A 26,428-nucleotide genomic window follows, 5' to 3' on the forward strand; every position below is an offset into this window, starting at 1 on the left:
ATGTTGACGTACCTCAAATAAAATCAAGATATACACCGTCATCGCCATCGGAATGAAACGAAAATATCCCACACATGAGACGAAAATAAAATTTACTAGTACAAATGAAACAATAAGAGTTTTCTTCCACAGATCTACCATCCCGATACAGCATATTACACCACATCGGTGTCATCATCAGGTAAAATAAAAGACATCTGATGACGACACCAATACGTTGACATAGGAGGTAACATAGGAATATTCTGCGACAATGCATCGATAATTAAGTAGACAATACAGCGAAAAAATCTGTGGCATACTTCTATAAGGTAAAGTGGACTTCGTGGTTTCGAACTATAAGGTAGTTCGAAACCACGAATATGAAAAATAATTTTTGGGGAAATTTCAATATCTCAATGGAACGCTAACAAGAGCCGCAACGTCATGTCAAAATTTTGAAAACTGCCCGAGCTTAAAATGCCCCGTGACCTGACAATAACAGAAAAATCCTTAGTAGCTCCTGGAAGCAACTACCGCAAGTGAAGCGTCAACGAGATCATAAGATTATCAATCGAAATCGTTCAATAACTTCATCCAATATTTTAGATATGTTCTCTGCAGGCTTCAAACGAAGACCAACGAAGGCACACAAATTTAAATTTCCATTAAATTTGAGTGTCCACTTAAATTTCAATCTCTACCACAGTGTGCATTTGTGGAGCGACCGAATACTTTTCCTGCGCAATTAGAAATGAAAAGTGAGGGAAGAAAATAAATGAAGAACAAGAGAAAGGGGATTTTTTTATACTTGATGAATTACATAAAAATAAGTTAATATAATAATTAAGCTATCATTACCTACTACCATCTTAAGGCTGTTTTACATGAGGACGGAATTTCGCAAAATAGAACTGCATTTATTTCTCTTTATGGCGTGGAATTGCGCGAAAGTACGAACGAAATTAGAAAAGGGGCTATTTTTCCATCTGTAGTACACGCTTTCTCGCATGTATTCCAGTAATTCACCGCTATACACGACGCAATTTTGTCTGCGGCTTCGCGCACTCGTCAGATTGTGTTATCAAGAGCCTCGTGTAGCTGGAGTGCTGGAGTGTAGCCGCCTTTGGAGCTGGAGTGTGAGACCAATATTTCAAGTCAATCGAAAGATAGAAACTGCGCGAAATTTCAGCTTCCACATTCTACACAGAATGCTCGGCAAACAGGAAAGCAGCTGAAAGCGGTTCATTACATAAAATCAATGAAAAATATCAACCATGTTTTCGTAAGAAAATGTTGAGGGAATTCGGAAGGAATTCTTTCAAGGAATCGCGATCCAACACGTAATACGGCCAGTAGCACGTCCACAACCCCAATTGTGATCATACTATAAGGCGAGTATCGTAGGCTTCCGATCGTAATTATGAATGAGGCTCGGATGCAGCACGGTGGCGGCCGATGGGCGTGACGAAAGACGCTAGCGTGTACAGCACGCGAGGGAAGGCGCGCGCACGTGACAGAGACGTGGGCTACACTTCCCGATAAATAATCAATGGCGGGGGCGAATCCTTATGAATTCCATTCAGTAGAGCAGCTGCGACGCGACGCCCATAAATCAGGGCACGAGTTCAACCTCAGCAGAAATAGAAACGACCTCTCATCCGGCACGCACGATCGACTATCTCACATCGAAGAATTTCGAGGAGATCGGCGGGGATAGAGAAGAAACGAAGAGGAGTGGTGCAAGGCTAAGGATACCAAAGAGAGTGAGGAAAACGTGCGACAAACGCGTGCCGCACAACTAATAATAATCAGTGGCGAATCCAGGGATGGGCTATCCTCCCCCCCCCCCCTGAGGTATCCAATTTGCACTCGATAAAATGGTAATTTTTCTCAGTTGTCGAATATATACAGGAGAGAGGATCCCAGGAAACCCAAGCAGAGTAAACGAGCTGGAACTGATGAAAAAGTTACGACTTGCACTTATATAATGAGTAAAATCGTAATGCATTATACAATTTACCACGAGGTAAAATTGCCAAAATTATATATAAATATTCGTCTTAAAAACTTAATTCTTGGGATTATTAGTGACGAGACAACCAGGGGCGTTTCCAGGATTTTTTTCTGGAGGGGGACACAAGGGTCTGACAGGTCTTCTAATAATTGAGTTTAAAACAAAATATACAAAATTACTGTATAAAATATTCTTTTTATTTTGATATGAAAATTAGTAATATTAAATTAAATTATTGGGGGTCCGTAATACTAAAAAAAATTAAACGAGCGTAATTACAACTGTATTAAAAATCTTGTCTGTTTTATAACGCCTGGGGGTGGGGGTTATTATATTAAATTATTTAATAAAAAAACAAGGAAAGATTTAAAAACGGAAAATTACCAAGCAAACTTAAAATGACATAAATACATGGATGATACACGAAAAATATTCACAATAGTCACAATAATATTATTCCCTTTTCATCGCTAGAAAAATTTTTTGGGAAAAGCTTAAGGCCCACATTGACATCAATATTACTCGGACATCCGTCGACACAAAATAAAAGTTTCGTATATTTATAATAGAGTCAATGATTTTAATTCATCATAAGAATTTGGGAGGCCAAAAATGAACAATTTGATGAAATCCACCACTGAACACGAATGTATATTCTAAGGTCAAGTGGCGTAACTGGAAATATGCTTTGTGGAGATGGAGGCGACCCCCCCCCCCCCCCCACCTCCAAGGCAACGAGGGGTCAGGGAAAAATTTTCGAGCAAAAATACTTAGGAGTTCAGTAGCAAAGAGGCAACCACTCTCTTAAGGCTTGGTTACACGGTAAATTAACATGTACTTAAGTAAATGTCTGTTTGCGTGAATGATGTTTGTGGACCGGAACGGAACATGTACGAATGCATGAACCAAATTAGAACAGATCCTATGTCCCGTTCACGCATTCGCACAAGTTGAGTGGTTACACTGAGCATTTTCGAGTTCATTCATGCGTTCATACATTTAGACATTAACTTGTCCGCGTAAATATGTCGAGTAACCAGGCCTTAAGCGCAGCATAACTCCCTCTACTTCAAATCCTAAGAGCCCCGGTTTATCTCCTATTTCCCTATCCTAATAAAACCCTCTTTTGTATTCCTTTCACCGGTAGTCACTCCATTCAAAGAGTTTGCTCTCACCCAGCTCTCTTCAAGAATAATTGCGTTCTCGTCTGCAGCGGAGCCAAGAGTTGCTTCGCATATTTTCCTAACGCTGGCACGAAAACAAAGGCGCGTTCTTGAGGCATCAGACCAACGCCCCGCAGCGATGAACCTATAGCGATGGCGGACCGCCCCTCCCCGGCAACTAAAGTCTTAAGGTACGAAAGACGCCCTCATCCCGTCATCACAATAAACCCTTATGAGAAGCACAGCAGCGAATGAACGTTAAAAAATTAATGCCCGCGACTCGTATCACCGGCGGACAACAGCGCCGACATTTCACAAGATTACAGGTAAACACCATCATGTATTCAACTTCTACATCTAAATAGTAGCCCGCCTTAAGAGGCGTATGGCGAGGAGTGTTGTAGGGCACCAGCCCTACTAACTTTAGGTACACATAGGTTTAAATAATTTATATCATCGATTTTTTATGCTCAATCAATAAAATGAACACCCAATACATGATGCAAACGTTTAGACATTCATGGAAGCATTCTTCTTCGAAACCGAAGGAAAATGAAAGAAAAAAAAAGTTTAGTCGTATGAATTCTATTTCACACGAATTGTGATTTCAGCTAATTTGCATAGTTCATTTCACAACCTCCTTTTCACAAGATGTGAAAATTCTTTTTTTTCCACTACTTACTCATATAGCTTCTACATCATACTTCCTCAGTAAATCATAAAAAGAAGTGGCCAAGCCTGCCTGTAACCTCCACACAATTTAATGACTACCTCAAGAGACATGCAGATGGTAGTTTTAAGCTATAATTAAGGCCTATAAGGCACAGGATCACAATCAGGGAAAAAACAGCAAAAATACTCAGATCAACGATTTGAACTCTTTACATAATGATTTAACAAGAATTGTCCTCTAAGCTCCCATTCTGTGTCCGAGAACCGAAAAAATTGCATCTCATTACGGTAATACCATCGCTGAAAGCGAAGTGCATCGTCTTTCTTCCCCTCACGAAAATCGTGGGAGAATGTTGGGCGGAATTTCAATGGGCAGACGCCCAGGCACGAGAACAATTCAAGAGACCGACCGAAGATGACTCACACTGCACCAGTGGAGAGGAATTCTCCACCGCTTTCCGGAGCCGGAGTGGGTTTGTTATGACTGCGAGCCTCCCTATGACCTCTATCCGTTCGGCGGCAAAACGGATATTACGAGGGAAGGGAGGAGAAAGTTGTAGTTGGAGGGAGGGGAAGGGAGAGAGACGGAGAAGTCTCGAGAAGGGGATTTTAGAAGCTAGAAAACCGGCAATGCTTTACGAGGCAACGCATAAGCAACAGTGTAAGGCGTCGCCAGAGTAAAGCGCATTCCAGGAGATAATTTGAGATGAGCGTATTTGAAGCTATCGTAAGAATGTATGCACGACCCACCCTGCTACAAGCGAGGAATGACCACGAATATGTATAATTTTTAAGTAAGAAAAATATATTTAAAGGAAAACTTCCACAGACAATGGTAAATTTATGGGTATCCAGAATGGAAGTATTTTTTACAATACTTTCCGAAAACTCAAAAATGCTCCTCAAAATTGTAATGGTTATTCACGAAGTTAAAGCAATTTCTGAAAACCTAACCGGTGATGATCATTTTTTAAAGTAAAAAATTACATTTCTCGAGTTTCGAGGGACACTTAACGCCTATTTTCATGCTCCCAACATACATCTGCAAACCGGTTTAAAATATATGCTAAGCCTAGGAGTGGTTAAAAATAATCAAAATATTCCACACGTAGTACGAGTGAAACAAATGTGAAAATATTCCACTAATAAAAATTCCTTTTTTTTTAATCAAAGTTCAGTTGCGACATCAAAATTTCTTCTTCATTCTTCTCGGGATCATCAACCCCAGGAATAGAATAAAACTTTGTGCAACGATATTAACATAGGATATAACGTAAAAGCAATAAAAAAACCATGAATGAATTGAATTAGAGGAAATCTATATTTCTCAGACTGATATAGCATTAACTTCATCGTCGAAAAGTAATTTTGGTTTCTCAAATCATCTTCATTATATAATAACTGGTGCCTTTTCTTAATTATCAAGCAATAGAAGACTCAATATAGTCTTTTTACCGGTTATGATTCTTCCTACAGTCAATTCAAACGACGAAATGACGAGTTAATATAAACTAATCTCAAACACAGCGCTTAAACTAAACCTTTCAGCTAAAGGCAGTCGCAGCAAAAGACAAACAAACTTCGCTTTGAAATATTTATACATTTTGAACGCGGGCAAATAACTCACCGAGAAAATTTCACATATTAGTAGATAAGCGTCTTTGAAAGATGGAAAGTTTTGGCTCCAATGGGCTAATTTTCTGAAAAGCTGACATTCAAAATCTCGGGAAGTCGAAGATTACGACGCAAATATTTACCGGCAGCATGATTTTGCATGAAACATGCCCAAAATATTGTCTACGTATCCACATCTTCCTGCAATTGCATTTTCCTTAACTCAATTACCTACAGTAAATATATGTATTCTCTTCCGGAATCTGAGATAAATCTAAATAACTACTAAGTAGGCAATTCCACGGGCTGCCTCGCACTTCTATTTAACAATGACAAACTGTATAATCTAACACTTACTTTAAGATATTAGTGTCTTCGAAATATGGAAAGATTTGGCTCCAACAGCCACTCTTCGGCTTTAGTCCAGTCTACACTTTCTTTGTCACCACTTATTCATCGCTAACACATCTTAATGGGAATACATGTTCTATAAAAAAAAAACTTGCTTTAAATATGTGAAGAAAAGTAGACAGCGATACAGGTTAAACTTTTCATGACCCATCGTACAGTTATATAAACTCATATAAAATCCCTTGATTATCGTATAGCACATATTTTATTTCTCATTTTAAATATTTTTCGCAATGGCAATCTTTCATCCACAGAACAATAAGAATGCATCCTTAATTACCATTTCCAAGTACATTGAAAAGTAACGCTGACATCTCATTAGTAGGAACGGGAATTCGCTTACAATAGGGGAAGACTGATATATGAGCTCAGCCATTTCTCCTTGTAGCACCATTCTTCATCTATGAGAAGCATAAACAGAAAGCTAGGCTGGCTGAATTTCCAAGCGGGGAATTCCTCGCGTAAAGCGCGAAAAGAAAATCAGGGGTGTGCCAAAACGCCACGTGTTTCCAAGAGCTTTCCATTTCTCAAGCTCAGACTAAGTGAGAGGAGACAAAATGTAACCATAATCATCACTTACGACAATAGCGTGTGTAAATAAAAGTTGGGGCTCCATAAAATTCCTCGTTAAGACAACCAGGGAATCACAATGAGAAGCGAATGAAGGAATGCAAAAACATTGCTATTAGCCACAATAGCTACATTTGTCATCATCAACCATTTATTGAATGATTGCTCTATATTTAAGACGCTAAACGAAATATCGTAAATGATAATCCTATATAGTGTCAATATAAAACATTTTTCTAAGCTTTTGGCGTAAAAAAATTCTCTGCAATGTTTCGAAACTGGAAAAATACCACCCTTTCAAAGGTTAAGGTAACTTTGTAGAAAGAAGCTAAACGCGCAGCTTCCGTCTCCAATTCTCTCCAGAGGTAATACGCCTCCTTCACTAACGCAATGATTCTTACGAAACTCGTTAATGGATATTCACCACAGAGTCCTATTTTAGTAGAAGCAGTAATGGTTCAAGTGTTCTTCCGGATAGTTTTTGCGACCAGCTTTCAATACACATTATCTCGACACGTGACTTCGTGGGATTCACCTTTCGTAGTTGATATTAAAAGAGAACTTTTCATATTACAAAAGATACATTATACATTTTGATTTAAAAAAGCAAACAAATTCCTTTGCAAAAAATTCCATCCCGTTCTGCACTTGCTAAAACAATTTGTGGTTATTCTCCTAATATGTCAATAATGTTCATCTAATATTTACCACACCAGCAAATCCCTAAATAGCTGATCATCTCCATTCCATTTCGCCGAATCATGAGCGAATCTAATGTCTTTTAATTCATAAAAAAAACCTCGCATTTCGGCAGCAGTTTCCTAGACGCATTCTCCAGTATGAAGTTTAAAAATAAAACGCATTTGGAACATATCACGGCTGTCCCTACGATAGGAGATATACTTGCGCCATAATTATGGGTTGAATGAAGGAGAAAATTAACATTATCGAACGGTGCGTCGCAAAGAACTTATGCCGTCGAGCATGTACGAGGGACATAGGCGGATCCAGGGGGGGGGCACGGGGGCACGTGCCCCCCCCAGACCCTCAAAAATATGCAATATTTTTAATACGGTCCCATTATCATTGTGTTCGTTTTGTATTACGAGGTATCCTTGTGCCCCACCCAGAACAAAATCCTGGATACGGCCTTACTCGTGCCCCTCCCAGAAAAAAATCCTGGATCCGCCCCTGACGAGGGATACCATCGATAGACAAGAAGAACCGGTGAGGAGAGATAAGGTGAAGCAAAAATAGCATAGCATGCGGATGGAAGCGGCGATAAAAAAGAAGAGCGATGGAGTATACGGCAGCGCATATCGCCGGGGGAAAAACAAACGAGGAAAAGGCGCGAATAAGGCTGAGTAGAAGAATGCCAGGGAATGAGGTGGGGGAATCCCCATGCATATAATTGAAATGTGGGGGAGGCAAGTGAAAATCCATTTATAGGAAGCAGTGCAGAAATAAAATTCATAAAATAAATAAATCAGTAATATTATTGAACAGAAGCATTGACTACCACATGGATGAGCGTTATTATGCAACCAAATTGTTTCAATCAGCAAAACGTAAGGAAATATATCGTCATGCTTCAAAATTTTACTGCTATTGCCAGTCCCACAAGAAGGGAGGCAGATTATTACATTTCTGATTCAGAAATGCTTTTCACGGAAAACTATCAAGGAATGTCCAGTCATTAAGTGTGAAGGGGAGATGAACCATCAAAACGTGGTATGGGCACCCCTGTATATAGATAACGTCGAAGAGCGTCTGCCTAAAAGGCCCCTATACACGGTGAATGATCATGCGAATGATCATGCTGAATGATCACGTGATTATTCACAGGATCATGCGAGCAAAATAGAACATGTTCTAATTTTCACTAAATGATCATGCGCATGAAGGCTCATTCGCGAATTGTTCCGTTATACATGATGAACGATCATGCGCATGATCATGCTGAATGATCATACGAATGAAATCATTCGCCGTGTATAGCTGCCTCAAGCAGTGGATGCGAGATAGCATCTGTGACGCGATTGGGGAGGCAAGGCGCCAGGGGATGCCTTATATCAAGGGAATGGGTTTTTTTTCGGAGGCCGTGACATTACACGCTGGTGTTTATTCCATGGGCGTCGCAAAAGAGGAGAAGAGACGGGTTGACGGGTTTTGTAGATATATTTCAGTCAGTCTGCTATACAGGCCAAACATGAGGTACCGGCGCTCCCCTACACCAGGACGTCACAATACTAATCCTGGCGACGCCCCTAGTCTATTCTCGATGCAGGGGGCATTAATAGGTGATCCAAGTTTGTAGTCACGAAGAGAGAGATCTTTGATAATAACGGCGGCCACCTAAAATTAGATACACTAGCATGAATATTCTAGAAGGACCATGCCTACATTTGCATAATTATCCTAATCCTGCAAGTAAATCAATCACTGCACTGCACAAAGGGAAACTCGTATACACGAAACAAATTACGGCAAGTGGAAAAGAAATGTTAATTCTCCACGAAAAAATACCACGATAATATGAAGAAGGACAAGTATTTTAAATGAAATTTTGCATCTCCGAAATAATAAAAACACCAACATAAAAAATCTTAAAAAGTTACGACGAAAGAGAAATCTTCGCCGTGTCAAAAGAAGCAAGTTACCAGAAAATAAATTCAGATTTATGAAATCAAATTCGGGAGAAATGTCCGACGTTTCTCGCGATAAGACGTGTAAGAAGATAAGCAAATAGTTTTTCAGTTTCCTTCACAGAAAGAGCCGAAAAGGATTAAAATTCTGTTTCTGCATTAACTGGACACCCATACAAACACGACATTTAAATGCCAAACAATTTCCCCAAAATACGTAAAACATTATGACATAAGTAATGAACATACTCCTGCAGCATCGCCAACTTTACATCATCAAGCACCAGCGTAACGTGGCGTAACTAGGAATATGGTTTGGGGGGATGGAGGGACCTTAAGGGGACACCCCCTTCCTCCAGGCAACGAGGGTCCTGAGAAAATATTTGAAAAATGAGCCATCTCAATGACTAAAATGACTTATGCCATGGTATTAATAAATGATCTTTCACTTAAAGCAGATGCAGTTAATATGTCAAAACTAGACAATAGTTTCAAATATTTTTTTATTTCTCTGAGGCTTTGGGGGGGGGGGGGGGGGGGGAGGAATCTATCCCCTGATACCGCATAGTTACTTCACTGTCAAACACTGTATTTTACCCATTTCTGCAAAAAACGCTCTCCATCGCCAACTAAGGTTCTCAGGTCATCTCATCGAACATTCTCCTTTCTCCCCCATGCCTTCAACACAAGCAGGGACGACCACCTATATTATTGAAGGAGAAGTTTTGGAAGATGGACCGGTGATACCAAATGAAAGGGCGCACACCCCTTGTAGTGCAGTCAACGAACGTTGAAAATGGCCGATATGATGAAAAAAGTCGCAAATTTTGCGCAGCGGGAAGACTGACAAAGTCAAATGAACAAATCACAAAAACCCTGCCCACTGTGGGATGAGCGAGGACCCCTCTGAAGGCCACTTTTTTTACCAATTTCAAGGATGACTCTAAAACCGTAAACTCTAACGAAACAGTAAAAGAATTCTAACAAAAAATACATCAAAATTTCTACGAAAAAAAATTCGTGATTTTTCCTGAAGGAGTTGTAGTTTACTAGTTTCATTCGGTGTCGAACTCGTAAGTTAAAAAAAAAAAAAAATATTGAACTAATATTTGATAATAAATTACCTTGGGTCTAACATAAAATACAGCTCAATTATTGAAAGAAAACATCAACCGGAAGTGGATAAAGACAATGTGCGAATTTGAGGATTCCGGTGCGACTCAAGATGAGGGCAAATGATTTTTACTCCGCAGAGATGTTGTGTACACTTGCGAGTACCTCCATTTTGTACACGCTATATAATGCGTATTGTAAGTTGAGTTGCATATGCCACCTTAGCCATTAAAGACACCGTCTACGAACGGTGAAAGAAAATGAATGTGTTGATAGTCAAAATACAGCCCTTCGGCCCGATTTTGAATGAGTCTGTTCGATTAAATCACCATTGAACACTAATCAATGAAAAAACTTTTTAAAAACGCAATAATACTGTTGAAGATGTGTGTTTTCTTATAAAAATTACTTTTAAATAGAATCATTGAAGTAGTAGTAATATCTTATGTCCGCGGGGCCGTAAGGAGAGGGACAGTGAGTCAATTATTTGAATGCCAAAGGCTCCAAATTTATTGATGTAACGACGCGGCCGTTAAATAAATTAACGATTGGCCACATGGATTATACGACTCAATAATGACGATTGACGCTTATTACGCTTTTATATAATTGACCCGCTGGAGAGGCCTACGGGCTACCCCTCCCAATTCGTTCCGTGCGCTTTCCAGGCGGAGCGGATCCTTCCCGAAAACATTAAAAGACTGATTGTTCCTATGAAAACATAAGAAATGTGTAGCATTCATGACAAATAATTTAATATCACTTCTTCCCTACTTGCTTTCTCCCTTAGAATTCTCGCAACTTCCAATTCCTTTTCAACGAAATTCTGCACTCTGCCTCGTCTGATCCCTCAAAAATACGGTTTTTTCTAAGATAGGTCCCCCCTAGCAAGACTAAAAACCTTGTAGATAAATTCAAGAGCAGTGTCTTTTCTAACGAAGTTAGCCATATCTTACGGACGCCAACATACTACGGAATATCAGATCATATGAATAAAATAAGAGAGAAAGACTGTAGAACAAACAAATTCAGAATGTCTTTTTTTCCACGATCAATAAGAGATTATAACGGCAGCGATAAAACTCATGAATAGATTAGATGACTTGTAGTGTAGCCTACTAACCTATGTAAAACTTAATGCATGTTTCTTAATTTTATTATTATTTATAACAGCATATGGTGCTATAATTTGTAAGTAAGCGTGACGTTTTTTGTACTGTGTGGTGTGCATGTGGGAGTCCATTGCATGCTGGTTATTGATCACCCCCTGCCAAACATCCTAGAGGTGGCTCGCAACGTACTGTGTAGATGTAGACTAGTTCAGACGCCCCAGGCGTGTACCCTATTTGAGTAGGGTATGGGTCGGTAGAAATGCCATATATAAGAGTGCATTAAGAATAAGATATTATTAGGCTTTTCTGGCGAATGCTATCGGTGGAGACTTCACGGCTTTTCCTATGGATCGATTCTATTTTCGATTCGACGCTACCATGCTCGAGTCGCCTCTCGTCCTCTTCACGCAACGAGGGACGAATCGACCACAGAAACGTCGGCAGAAACGCAACACTAGCTGCAATGTAGGATCAGAATAGTCTTCGATCATTAAGGGAGAGCGGTTTTTCGCAACCGAGGGAGGGTTTGAAACGCTTCATCGCCCCCTGCGCTTGTCCATGCCTAGAGATTTGGTCCTGGACCCGCATAGATCCGACAAGGCTACTGCAATTATGAATATGCCGGAATAAAATCGCCGGAGGAATCAAAGATAAGGCGTGGCCGAAGCCAGAAAATTTGGGAGTACGGTTGCTTATTTGGGCTGTTCCATTGGATATGGGTTAACTTGAGGGATTGGACATTCAACACAGTGCCCCCAAAAAATTTACGGGAGGAGAGGGTTTGAACCCCTTCCTCCCGCTGGCCACGGCATCAATACAAGGCAAGTCGTTTCAGATCAAAGCCGTAGCCAAGATTTTTTCTGAGGAAGGGTTTCGAGGGAAGAATGCTTTGGGGGAGGGTGTATTTGGAGGGGTACACCTAAAACTATCTCCACTTAGGGAGGGTTTGAACCCGTAGGTTCGTTACGGCCTAGCTTCAATGAGAGAAAAATCTGCAAGGAAAAAACCTCAGATACGACGTTTCAAAAGCAATTTATGAAAAATATTTTGGGATACTCACCACTGATGCCAACGACACTATACTCGGTTACTAAGAGGAATCTTGAAAATAAACGTGATATCTCGAGAAATTGATAAAAATGACAATCCCTAAGAGCGTGAACTCAAATGAAACTTAAAAGCATCGGCTTCCAAACAATTCCTACAAAACTAATAGGTAAAAAAATGTGAATTGGCCTCATTTCAATGATGACGTTAAATTGACAAGGGTGACATTGGGGACCAACGGAAAAAACGTTTCGCATTTCATTTCCTATCAAAATATTTGCCAATTACTTGTATTAAACATCTAGCGGCGGCAAAATACGGCGGTGGTCAATTTTTAGGGAGGAAACTCCCTTCCACCTCCGAAATACGACTACGAAGATGTTAATTAATCATAGAACTCATTGGAAACAAAAAGGCTCCGAAAACTGCACTTCTACCTCCAGCTAAGAAACTAACGGAAAACTTAAAAAAATGAAGAAAGGGGATTGAAATTAAACACAAGTCGAAATCGATAAACGATCACTGAAGTTATCCCAAATTGTCCATAAAGATCGGAAATATATTCAGAAATACGGTAATTTTTTACATGTACCACAAGAAAACTTCTTTTACATGCGCTAAATGAGCAAAATTCACCGCAAAATCGTTAAATGAAATCAGCTATTATGTATTTGCACAGATGATGATGGGTAATTTTGATATTTTTTCAGACCTCCCGTTCACGACTTATTTCATCAATTACTCAATCACTTAAGCGATACATTCAACCCTAAGGTTTGTTAACATAATTGGCTGCAGAACCCACACCAATCTTAGCCACCAGCAGGTGAAATTGTCACCTACAGGGAAGGGTAATATAGTATATATTCTGTATATACTCGGAGGAAGGGGACTACAGCCCAACTCTGCACTTCACACCCCGAGAATTTTTGTAGGAGGTGAGAAAAGGCTAACTCCGGGATGTGAACCCGGGACTGACCTTCGGACAGCAGCCTAATTATCCGCTACACTACCACGCTTCCCCAAATGACCTCCACTTATTCGAATCATACACCCAGATTCGATTGAAAATGAATCGAGGGTCAACCCCAGCCGGCACAGCAGAAATTCTTTACATAAATGGATGAGAAAAAATGGAGAAAATATATCTGTAGAGAAATCACAGGGTAGGAATTTCCCTATCTTTTCTGTTCGCAGAGAGCCCACAAGATTATTTACGGCTCTAGCGCTAATAATGCAGTGAAATTACTTGTAAATCAGATTCAAAGGGCTGACGCAGATGGAGAGCTAATTAATATTTTTGTTCCACCATTAAAGAAACAATTATAACATACTATTTAGCATTTTAAATTCTCGAAGTGGACCATTGTGCGCGAAAGGTTGTTATTGTGATGAGTACAAAGGCTTCGATTTTAAGAATAACTTTATTCCCTTAGCCCTAACGATAAATTTCATTTCATGTTGACATTAGTACAACTTTATAATAATTAATCTGCACGTAATAGGCACGTTTTAGGGGACGAGATGTCCTCAATACCCAACTTTGAGATGTTTCTCGTCTGCTAACCGAAAGCCATAAAAGAAGACTATCGATTCATACAATCGATATGATTGAAATCGAAATGCAGCCATGCTGCTCGAGTAACAACATCAAAACAGTTAGAAACGGTTGCAATCACGAATGTTTTGAAAGTTGTCTCTATTATTCCTCGTGCTGTATGAGTGAAAGCGGTTGAAAATGAAGTTTCTTTTACCAACGGAGTAACGCAGTAGTCTCTGCCCTGTCTCACGCCCTGAAATTTACGCAGACGAGTATGTAAACAATTGGATCTGTATTTGAAGCATGGAAGAAGATGTTTGAAGTAAGTATCATTAATTTCTCTTATGTTCTCCATGCTGACTAGCATTTACTTATGGAATGTTGCTGGAATAACGTATTATACAACAGCATTTCTTTCCATGCTCGTTATTAATGTATGAATTGTGCAATTTCAAATTATTTTTTAGCGGAATAACTTGAGTGGAACTCGTTGGTGTTGTTATATCCTAATAGTCCGGCATTTCCATCGTCCTTTGTCGTCTATGATGTTAGTGCAGTGCTAAATTTACCCATCTAACGTCAAGATAAGTACCGTATAAGTCATATTTTAATTGCTGTCACCTAGGTTTGTTTTGAATGTGAAATAAGTAGTATATCCTAAGTGTTGTGAGGATATGACGAAAATCATCATTTCGATATGAGTATACTGTTACCTATTCCTCGACATTGGAGGTGAGTTTCGTTCTTTTCTCGTCATCACGTTTAACAGCCATACCATACTTCTTTGCAGATATGCTGAAAACAGGGGAACTGTGGGCCCTAAATGGAGCTTACTGTGGGAAAGGCCTTGGGCGAATGAACGGGCAGATGTCTAAAAATTATTTCTAAATTACGGTGTAGATGTGCCTAAATAAAGATAATTTTTTACAGACTTATGATTTTTTGTGTGTAAAAATTTGTGGAAACCTCATCCCGCTTAGAGTTAGCAATAAAGGTAGTAATAAGTGAGCATCGAGTGTTAGTCGCCGTTAGTTCGTTGCATGGCCTCTATGCGGCGCCCTACTCGCCGTTAGAGAAATGATTTCTCTTGTATTTAGGAAATCTTTCTCTTGGATTTCTCTAGTTTTTCTCTAACTTTTCTCCAAGATATACGTATATGATTTCTCTTAACGTATATGATTTCTCCGTTTTATACGGAAATTATACGTATATTTTGGTTCTATTTAAAACGTTGTGCCGGCTGGGACGTACGAGATCGTACGTATCATAGAAAGAAAAAAATCAAATTTGCGTAAAAACTTTAAAAATACAGTCCACGATGAAGGTTGAACTCGACGGTTTCAAAGGGCTTGCTCGAAATGAGGATAATTAACGGTTTAAATAAATGTAATCATCTATTTACTCATTTGAATAAATCTTAAATTCCTGCCTCAGCAGGAATCCTGAAGAAGAGGGTGCACATATAAAATACACAAATGCATCGTTCCACGAAGTAGACAGAGTAATTAAAACGAAATAACCTGTAGAAACTTGAAAAATAAAATTGGTTAGTCAGAAAATTTTAAGGATGGCAAAATAAAAATCCTTAAGAGGGTTGTTTAATTACATCATGCAATCATCACTCAACAACCCATTACACAAACCTATGATCTGCAAGAAAATAAAATCAGTATCCTTACCTAATGTTCTGAGTCTTCCTGTTGACGATTTCTATCCAGACTCGAGGAGGTAGCTTGTAGATAATTTCAACAGCAAGGGATGAATACGAGGATCAACGCTGGCTCGGAACTGATATCTTTCAGCCCGAAGATCTGTGGTCACCGGGGGTACGAGGATCTGTACGGTTGTAATTTGATTGGTTTTCGGCTAGAGAGGGAATATATCTAGTCAAACCACAGGGCTTTAGCTTGACACACTAGACGAATCCTTTATCTTGAAGATATTTAACTCTCCTCTCATTTGATCACTTACGCGGAGAACTAACCACTAACCCTTAATCCACGAAACCCTGGCGAAGAGAATAAGGAGTAGTCTTAATTACGGAGGAATGTAACGTCTTTCCCAAGATAATTTAAATAACTGAGTCACCAATGCAACCAAAATCTCTCCCTCTCAAAGGATCCAGGGACTCATCAACAATCAAAGGTCGCCGGGAAAACAAATCAATAGCGTTACTTCTCAGCGAAGTCCACAAGGTACCGCGGAAATCACTCGTGAGAAAACCGAGCCACCGAACGTCAGACACCGTCAACCACAACTAAAGTGTTATCACGACTCAGGTCACGGGAAAACAGCCAAGGAATATGCAGCCAGAGCGGCTGGAGTTGTAGGGGGTTTGGTCGCGTAGATGGAGGGGGTGTCTGCTTGCTCATGCGCCGATCACGTGCGACACAACTAGCGCCTCCTATCGGCTGAGTAGTACAACCAGTACAACGTAGTGTCATTGATTGATTTGGGGATTTGGGTGCCTCGTAGTTGTGACTCAAATTTTTAGATTCATGTACTTAAGCCGTTTATATTCTTATCTCATTGTAGGCATTTCTGGAACAATCAGTCTCAGAATTTGTATGATTGCTGTTATGTTGTGTTTATGAGGTTTCCGGTAAAGCCTCACTGCTGTTGCCAATAAAAATTCTTTCTGGTAACAAGCTAGCCACTTCTTGTTTTTAGGAATTATTGGTCAAATCGATTTGGATTTCATTTTTCATGTGATATTAAGCGAAATTCAACATATTGCTATTTGTTTAAAAGAACTTTACCGTAATATGATAACGATTTTGGTATAATGATTGTATTACACATCGTAAGTGTCGAGATATAAAGCTCTTGTGTCTGCAACCAGTAAGTACGAGCTAATTCGACGATTTACTGTTTTCCAAACATTTTGAGTGACCGCTCGTTTGCCGATATTCCAAGTAGCAATTCATCGACGGTATGACAAGTTAAAGCCATTGAGCACTCATCACAGCCGAGACCGTAACTCTGGATGCCAATGTGTGAGGAAGATATTTCACAGCATCACTCTGCCTCTTGTAAATGGCTGATTGGATTAGTAAGCAAAAATTGCACATTCTTAGACTAGCCCATTGTGAAGAGTACAAATTTATTAATTTACTATTTCTCTGATTATATCTTCTATTAAAACTTGATTACATACCATTCATAAATTTCACTTGAGTCAATGCCTTATTTGGTTCTCAATTCTTTTGATGAGATTGAGTCACTGCTGGGAAGAAAATCACCAGCAATCTGCAGTTCCCTTAATTACTCTTGGCAATTTTGTGGAGCATCATGTTTTTTTCATGAAAAACCCACACTTGCTTTGTATTATTCACCTCTTCTGAATGAAAATTGTGATTTTACATGTTATTTTTCATCAATTCAATACATCAATATTCATTTTTCCTGCAGAAAATCGGTTTTCTGGACGACTAAGGATTTAAATGACATCATTTTCATCTGTCACCTTAGCATAGTTTGGTTATTACACATTGAAACAATAAGAACACAAAAATATTTTATTTTCAACAAAGACGACATAAAATACACATAACAAGGAGAAGAAATAATTTTCCATGCCTAAGAACTTCTAGGTCAACCACCTTCCGAAACATCCTTTTCAGAACTTGCTATTCCATGCTGGGCACCCCACAATCGTCCATATAAACTTCCTGGCTTTGAAATAAGGTCAAAGTGACTTCCTTTTTCAACAACTCTGCCACCATCCAAAACCAAAATTTCGTCAGCATCCATGATTGTGGAAAGGCGATGTGCTATGCAGATAGAGGTTCTTCCTTCAGTAGCCCTTTTCAATGCATCCAGGATATTCTAGTAAGAAAAAAGATGACAAAATGAGTGAATAATATGAAACTTATGATTTTTGCCTCCTTATAAACTCACAGGCTTCAAATTCTATGGCAAAGTTTAAGTGACATCTTTGAACTAGGTACCATAAAAACTTGTATTAAAGGCACAACTTCTTTCCCTTAAATCACACCTAAAACTGAGGATGTGCCTCTAAATATAATTTCTTATTGTTAGATATGCTGGGATGAGCACAATTGCTGCTACAAACAAATTAAATAGAAAAATTGGCAGAGAGCCTGACAGTAGCTTCATAAAATACTTGCCTCCTGGGTCCATGTCTCAATGTGAATTATGAAATGAGAGTAGAGGTTATATCAGCCAAAGTACATGATATGATCCTTAACAACAAAGAGGGGGGTACTCCCCATGCATGGGGTGAATACTACTGTGGTATAAACATACTATGTTGTTGATCTTAATTTTAATAATTGTATTTGTCGTGGCAACACTTAAGTTGTTTACTTAAACTGTGTTATTCTTGCTGAATAAAACCTTGATTAGGTTTTTACTGAAACTGATATTTTACTACAATTTATTCAGCAAGAATTCTTTAGTAAGATGGAACAGCTTTTAAAGCCAGAAAGATTTGATACTGACCCTTCACATGTGGGTGCTGAATCGAAGTGGAAACACTGGAAAAGAACATTTGCTAATTTCCTGGGCCAAGTGAACAAGGTTTCAGAAGATGGTAAACTGCAATTACTCTGCAATTATGTATCTGCTAACGTCTTTCGGTATATTAGTGACTCAGAAAACTACTCAGATGCCATCAAAATACTAGATTCATTATATATCACAAAACGAAATGAAATATTTGCAAGACACTGCCTAGCATCTAGAACTCAGCAGACGGGTGAATCAGTCGATGAATATCTCCAGGTATTAAAACAAATGAGCAAAGATTGTGAATTTCAAGCAGTAACAGCTGATAAATATAAAGATGAGTACATAAGGGATTCTTTCATACGAGGCCTCAAGAGCTCTCGTATTCGAGAAAGATTACTGGAAAACACCAACGTCACATTAGAGAAGGCCCATGACCAGGCTAGGTCACTTGAGCTGGCTGAGCTACATTCAGCGTCTTATCTGAATACAGCAGATTCAACTCCTGTTGCTGCTGCTGACCATAGAGAAGATAGCCCTGAAGATACTACAACAACATCAGCTGCTTTGGTACGATCTGAAAAATGTTTCTTTTGTGGTAACAAACGGCACCCAAGGGACTCTTGCCCAGCAAAGGATATTATCTGTAGAGGTTGCGGAAAAAAAGGACATTACCAAAAAGTATGTAAATCAAGATTTAAACATTCATCTACAAATTCAACAGCTTCTACGTCGTTTTTGGCTTCTGCAGTAACAGCACCTCTATGCCTTCAAAAATCCATGACTAAGGTATTGATCAATGGAGTGGAACTAAATGCACTTATCGATACTGGAAGTTCTCTTAGTTTCTTGAATGAACGTTTTGTGGAGAGATGCGGAATAGTCGTTAAGCCTTACTCCGGTAAGATAACCATGGCTAATTCTTCTTTGAGTTCTGATGTTACTGGATGTGGTACGCTGACCTTGAAGATTCAGACCTATACATATGCAAATATTAAGGTGTTAATCATGAAAAATCTGTGTGCTGACTTCCTGATTGGGCACGATCTTCTGAAGAGTCACTCATCTGTAGAAATAGAATTCCATGGAGAACAAACACCTCTTAAAATCTGCTCACTAGCTACTGCTCGAGTTCCAGTAGCATCGCTATTTGCCAATCTCACACCAGACTGCAAACCCGTCATAACTAAGTCAAGACGTCACACAGAATCCGACAAAATATTCATCGCTGCTGAAGTGGAAAAATTGCTCAAAGAAGGTGTAATAGAACCTAGTAACTCACCATGGCGTGCTCAAGTTTTTGTAGTTAAGGGAGAAAATCATAAACCTAGGATGGTAGTTGACTACTCACAAACTATTAATAAATTTACAATGCTTGATGCCTACCCTCTCCCAAGAATAGAGGAGTTGGTACGGAATGTATCACAATACAAGATATTCAGCACCATTGACCTCAAGAGTGCCTATCACCAAGTACCTATTCTAGAATCAGATAAGCCATATACTGCTTTTGAAGCTGCTGGAAAACTTTACCAGTTCCGCAGAATTCCTTTCGGGGTAACTAACGGTGTCCCAGCTTTCCAGAGAAACATTGACAGAATTATCAAGGAAGAAAAGCTCAAAGGTACTTTTCCTTATCTAGATGATGTAACAGTTTGCGGCCATGACCAACAGGAACATGACCAAAATTTGGAAAGATTTTTAGGTGCAGTAGAAAAGTATAATCTGACATTAAACCAAGATAAATGTAAATATTCAACTAAATCTGTGAAAATATTAGGATATCTGATCGAAGATAGAGTTATAAAGCCTGATCCGGATAGGCTTGCACCTTTGATGAACCTACCTGTCCCAAATGACATGCCAGCCCTTCAGAGAACCTTAGGTATGTTTGCTCACTATTGCCGATGGATTCCCAAATTTTCAGAGAAGATTCGCCCTTTTCTGGTAAAAGGACCATTCCCGCTGTCTGAAGAAGCTGTGACAACATTCAATTCACTCAAGAAAGATGTAGCAGAGGCATCACTCTCTGCAATAGAAGAAAATACACCTTTTCGAGTAGAAACTGACGCTTCAGAGTTTGCCATTGGGGCCACCCTGAGTCAAGCCGAACGTCCCATTGCCTTTTTCTCTAGGACACTTAATGCAGCTGAGCAAAGACATTCCTCTGTTGAGAAGGAAGCTTATGCTATTGTGGAATCACTGAGGAACTGGAGACACTACCTTATCGGAAGACATTTTGAGGTCATCACTGACCAGAGGTCTGTTGCCTTCATGTTTGATCAGTATCACTCAAGTAAAATAAAGAATGAGAAAATTATGAGATGGCGACTTGAATTAGCTAATTACAAATTCGATATCATTTACCGACCAGGCAACCAAAACACAACTGCAGACACAATGTCGAGGATTACAGCAAGTACCTACTTAGAGGGAAGAATGAACCTCAAAGAACTACATGATGCTTTATGTCATCCGGGTGTAACAAGAATGCACCACTGGGTTAGAGCTAAAAACCTGCCCTACACACTAGAAGAAATTAAAGGAGTGATTAATTCTTGCACCTGCTGCAATGAATTAAAACCTCGATTCTGTAGAAATGAAGGGCAGCTTATAAAGGCAACTTCTCCATTTGAGAGATTAAGCTTAGACTTCAAAGGACCCTTACCTAGCTCATCCAAGAACCGCTTTCTACTGACTATTGTTGATGAATATTCAAGGTTCCCTTTTGCATTTCCTTGTACAGATATTTCGGCATCTACTGTTGTGAGAGTATTGACTATGGTGTTTTCGCTCTTTGGTACACCAGCTTATATACATTCCGACAGAGGAGCTTCGTTCATGTCACATGAACTGAAATCATTTCTCACCTCCTTAGGCGTTGCTACAAGTAGAACTACTGCCTACAGCCCCCAAGGAAATGGTCAGGTCGAAAGATACAATGGAATAATATGGAAGACTGTACTTTTGACCTTAAAGTCAAAAGGGTTAAAGACAGAACAATGGGAAGAAGTGCTTCAGTCAGCACTTCACTCTATTAGATCACTGTTGTGCACCTCAACAAATGCTACCCCACATGAACGTATGTTCACTCATCCCAGAAGATCTTTCAATGGTCGCTCCTTGCCTACATGGTTAACTAAACCAGGTCAAGTTTTAATGAAAAACCATTTGCGGCACAGCAAGTATGACCCGATTGTTCAGGAAGTCGAATTAATAGAGGCAAATCCAGACTATGCATATGTAAAGCTTCCCAATGGGCAAGAATCAAGTGTTTCCATTAGACATTTGGCTCCAAGAGGGGACTTCCCAGTCAAGCTTGACGGACCTCCCTTGAGCCCATCTATTGACTCCGGAGAACTGACATCACAAAACTCCTCATGCGATGAAGAGACAGGGCAAGATAAGGGCATACCTAATTCGAGTAAGAGTGTCTCTGAACAACCCAAGAGTCCATCTCCACAGAAAGGTTCTCCACGTGGACGGCAACGAAGGCTACCAGCCTATCTAAATGACTACATCAGATACTAATCGATTTTTAGTGGGGGTGAATGTGGTATAAACATACTATGTTGTTGATCTTAATTTTAATAATTGTATTTGTCGTGGCAACACTTAAGTTGTTTACTTAAACTGTGTTATTCTTGCTGAATAAAACCTTGATTAGGTTTTTACTGAAACTGATATTTTACTACAACTACATTTTTCAATAATTCTTATGGACCAGCCTACCTGCTTATCTTCAGGATGACTTTCGTAGTAAGAAAGTAATTTCTATCATTTAACCTATTTAACTGTAATTTGTTAAAATCATGAACATACTTATTTATTTCACTTGTGGTTAATGGAAAATAATGAACCAGTCTCCAGCATACAAAAATCACCTTAAAATTCGGAGGGGATTCAAGAAATAATGTACAACGTCTGAAAGTTGTTACCGCATTGAAAACAATAGAAAAAAGTAAGATACAATAATGCAAGCTGGGTATATAATCAAGCACAAAATTTTTGATGCCAAAGGAATTTTTTTCAATCTAACACCCATTTTAAACTTGCTCAATGAATGGCTCTCCTAAAAAACTGCACAGGGTGAGAACAGCTGGTACTGCATATGATCAGGGTAAATCAAAAATACATGTCTCATTGAGCAGTGCAAATCACAACTAACAATAGGTTAGTTGTCTACATAAATATGTGACCATATGTTGAACACAGCATAATAAATCCAAAGAAAATCCTTATTGAGGATAGATACCATTTCTATTGGGTGAATAGAGGCAGTAAGACGTAGGTAAGATGATGACGTCAGATTCCAGCTGTCACAAATTTACACGTCAGCTTATCATAAAAGTAAAATAACATTTGGGTAACATTACCATTCTAACCTACAAAACAATTATGCATAAATTTATGAAAACATATGGACTAGAGTAAAAAAACTCACCTATCATCACAACACTGCTTTTGTCCATAAAAATTTCTTTGTGAAGGGAAAAATGATAAGCTAGGAATATGAAGAGCAAGAATATCATTATATTTCTTACATTTGACTCCTTTGGACTTCTCTACCTTCCCAAATTTCCAAAACCTTCTTAGCCAGTAAACACTTCTTGCCCTAATACTCACATCTAGAGCCACTTTTGGTTTTAGATGGATATTTTGGACCACTTTGGCAGAAACAAAATACACATTACGAAGTGATAATGTACCACCATTGCATTGGGTGGTTAAGACTACAACATATTTACATGAAAGATGACATTGAAAGTTCATTAGTTAGTAAATATCATAGGAAATAATTTTAACAGTCGAGACAATAATTTTTCAGACCCCCCTCCCCCACACACCTACACTGGAAGTTTTTTCAGGTTCTTCAAAGTGTAGCTTTTGAATCATGAGGCCCAAGAAATTTTAACCTGTCTCAAAAATTTAACACCTTAGTTTAAAACATACAATTGAAATCTACAATATCTCCTATAGGTTTGTTACAATTACTTTAGCCACAACAAAACAAACCTAGGTCTGCAGAAAAAAAAAAATTCTCTCTCATCAAGCTGACCCTTTTAATTGGTAATTTGTAATATTGTGATTTTATTTGAAAGGCACACCTATTAGCCGCATTAATGCACTATTGAATTTAATATTATGCATCCCCATAGAAAATTTAAGTCCTTTCCAGATAGACCAACCACCAAGACAGATTCAAGTAAAAAAGATTTTTCATCAATTTCACCACAGCACATTTAAAATTCACCTTTTTCTGAGAATGTACAGTGATGTACATTACACACTTCGGTCAAGTTGATCTACTTCATGAAGGTTGATTAAGAACACTTAAAGAGGCAAAGCTATTGCTCAGTGGCCACTTCTAAGCCTCAAACAAACCTAAACCATCATTCAGTTTTAACAAAAATCATGATCACCACAGAAATCTGAGTTCCAGCCATATATTTTCATGCTAATAAAATACCCTCCCACAATGTTAGTAACTTGACAGAGAAAATGTTATGCAGGTCTATCTAACATAATTAAATATAATACAAGTAAAAGATTTCAGCTTACTATTTCAGTTAAAGAATCAAGTGATGACGTGGCTTCATCGAACACAAGTATGGGAGTATTTTTCAGGATAGCTCGAGCAATGGCAACACGCTGCTTTTCTCCACCAGAGAGTTTCAACCCACGCTCTCCAACCTAAACAGAAAAGGAAAATATACATATGTTAATGCACTGATAAATGGGTCATCCAAATTTTTTAGTTTTCATTTCAATGATAAAAGGGTGGTGCAATAAGTCCTTAGAACCTCCAAGAGATGTATCTCGTTGTATCAAAAATTAATTTTTGATAATAGGAGAGCCCACAAAGCAAAACTCATGATTAGTCAGCTGCTAGAGTTTCAGCTGTATTCATCCCAAAGATTCATTGTAGTTGTCGATTGAAGAAAAACTCTTTCATTTGTTTCTCAAAATGGATAAAAGTGAGATGCGTGCAGTGATCAAACACTTGTTTTTAATAATGTTCACACCTAAATAAATCACAGCTGAGTAGCACAAAGTTCACGGCACATCTGCTCCAGTGTTTGCAACTATTTACAATTGGAAAAATGAAATTATAAGTGCTATACATCCAAAACAAATTGAACATCGTTCCCCCGAAATCCTGTGGAAGTGTCTGAAATGTCTTGAAAAAAACCACCATATGGTTTTAAGTGATAGAAGCATAAAAGTGCACAATATAGTTCAGGCCACACCTAAATTGTAATGCACAATCATAATTTTGCATGAAAAATTGCGTGAGAAAACAATCTAGGCAAGATGGGTGATTTGCTCACAGTAGAGAAGAAACGCAACCATGCTGTCAACTCCGAGATTGTTTTGGTGCTTTGCCATCACAATCCGGAGCATTTTCTGCATCAATACATAACTGCTGGTAACATTTGGATTCATCACTATATTACAGACACAAAAGATCAGTCAAAACAAGGGAATTTTGAAGGTTAACGGGCTCCTAAGCAGGCGAAGATAGTGAAATGAGGCATTTCAATGATATTTTTGGATGTAAGTGGAGTAATCTACATTGATTATTGGGAAAAGAGAAACATGATAACAAGAGAGTGTTACACCTCATTAATGGACCCCTTGATGGTAAAACCAAGGCGTGCATCTTCCTTTGAAACATATAAAGTTCAACCTTCATCAAGTCAATGCATGCCGGTGCAGTAGCAAGGGCCAAAAGTTATGGAATTAAAGTTTCAAGTAACATAAAAGTCACTGTATTCACCAAATTTGCCCTCCATTGACCTTTTCTTGTTTCCCAACTTGAAGAAATGGCTTGACCGCTCTAAGGAGGTCACCACTCAGACATATGCCTATTTTGAGGAGGTTCTGACTTTCTACTTTAGGGATGGCTTAGAATAATTGGAAAAAATCACTACAAAAATTTAAAGAACTGAAAGAAGACTATGCTGAAAAATTAAAAAAATTGACTCAACATAATTTGTTTTTCTACCATTTTTCTAAAGACTTATTGAACGACCAATAGCTAAGGCATGTGTCAGAACCGTTAAGTAACAACATAAAATTTCAATCCAGTCACAAATCACTAATTAGTCAATTTATGGAAGTATACTTCCACTCAAGAGTACTTCCATGCTTCACTCAAGTTACAAATTGTTTGTTATTCAGTTCAAAAGACAGTCAACATCATATGATATTAGATCAACATCAAAGGCTTGATCATTAATAACTCATAATTCAGGATATAATGCCAAACTACTCATGAAATGGTTAAAATTTTTTGAGCATGACTTGTAAAGGAGATATACTTAACATACAATGATCAGTTGTTTGGGTTCAAAGTCTTCAAGAAATTACAACAATCATAGTCATAAAAACTGCAATTACACAGAATCACATAAATAATGGTAATAGAACAAGTATCTACTTCAATTTTTTTTAATACCTGTGTGTCATATCCTTTAGGCCAATGTAGGACTGAATCATGGAGTTCTGCCATTTTTGATGCTGTGTACACATCTTCCTTCGACCTAGATAAATTCCCATAGTGGAGGTTATAGAAGATAGTGTTATGGAATAGTACTGAATCCTAATGGAGAAAAAAGAGGCATATCACAGAAAAATAAACTTGTGACTTCCGTACAAACCACTAAGCAGCATAGATGCATAAGTAGGTATAGTTTCTACTACTATGTACTTTTAACTAAAATAAACATAATTATATAAAGTTGTTTTGATCAAAAGTACTTAAAAGAATTAGATAAAAATTCAATAAAATAAATATGATAGTTTTTCCTGTTCCCATAAATGGAACCATCATTTGTAAACCAAGGTAAACAAAATTTTAACTTGAAATTTTCTACACCAACCCAGATTAAGATTGGACAAAATCTTTTCAACAGCCAATTTTATACACTTGGCGAATGGTCTTGATCAATGAATATTTTATCTTACATCAATGTGCCCTAAACCTCAATTTATGGATCATTTTTATGCCTCCATGGTTAATTTCTTTCCAAAAACAGCACATCGCATAATAATTCTTAAGTTTCTGATTA

The 26,428-nt window shown here is 38.5% G+C and overlaps 2 protein-coding genes and 1 long non-coding RNA gene across 5 annotated transcripts in view; 1 reads left to right on the forward strand and 2 right to left on the reverse strand.

Annotated features, from left to right (window-relative positions):
- LOC124160182 (glutamate synthase [NADH]) overlaps positions 1-16,179 on the reverse strand; it is a 156,625-nt gene extending 140,446 nt beyond the window's left edge. For both annotated transcript variants that reach the window (XM_046535951.1, XM_046535950.1), the window contains exon 1: positions 15,563-16,179. The gene's annotated coding sequence lies outside the window, so the exon portion shown is untranslated. The remainder of the gene's footprint in view (positions 1-15,562) is intronic.
- LOC124160183 lies at positions 13,475-14,814 on the forward strand. The gene is made up of 2 exons (XR_006865107.1): positions 13,475-14,205; positions 14,351-14,814. It is a non-coding gene; the product is annotated as an uncharacterized LOC124160183 (long non-coding RNA).
- A 1,208-nt stretch (positions 16,180-17,387) lies between the features above and the next one.
- LOC124160184 (iron-sulfur clusters transporter ABCB7, mitochondrial) overlaps positions 17,388-26,428 on the reverse strand; it is a 37,637-nt gene continuing 28,596 nt past the window's right edge. For both annotated transcript variants that reach the window (XM_046535955.1, XM_046535953.1), the window contains exons 11-13: positions 25,816-25,959; positions 23,916-24,047; positions 17,388-17,711 (exon numbers count right to left, since the gene is read on the reverse strand). In XM_046535955.1, the coding sequence (XP_046391911.1) occupies positions 17,478-17,711; positions 23,916-24,047; positions 25,816-25,959 (510 nt within the window). In that variant the 3' untranslated portion in view covers positions 17,388-17,477. The remainder of the gene's footprint in view (positions 17,712-23,915; positions 24,048-25,815; positions 25,960-26,428) is intronic.

This window comes from Ischnura elegans, chromosome 6 (genome assembly GCF_921293095.1).
Source record: "Ischnura elegans chromosome 6, ioIscEleg1.1, whole genome shotgun sequence".
NCBI classification, from domain to species: domain Eukaryota; kingdom Metazoa; phylum Arthropoda; class Insecta; order Odonata; family Coenagrionidae; genus Ischnura; species Ischnura elegans.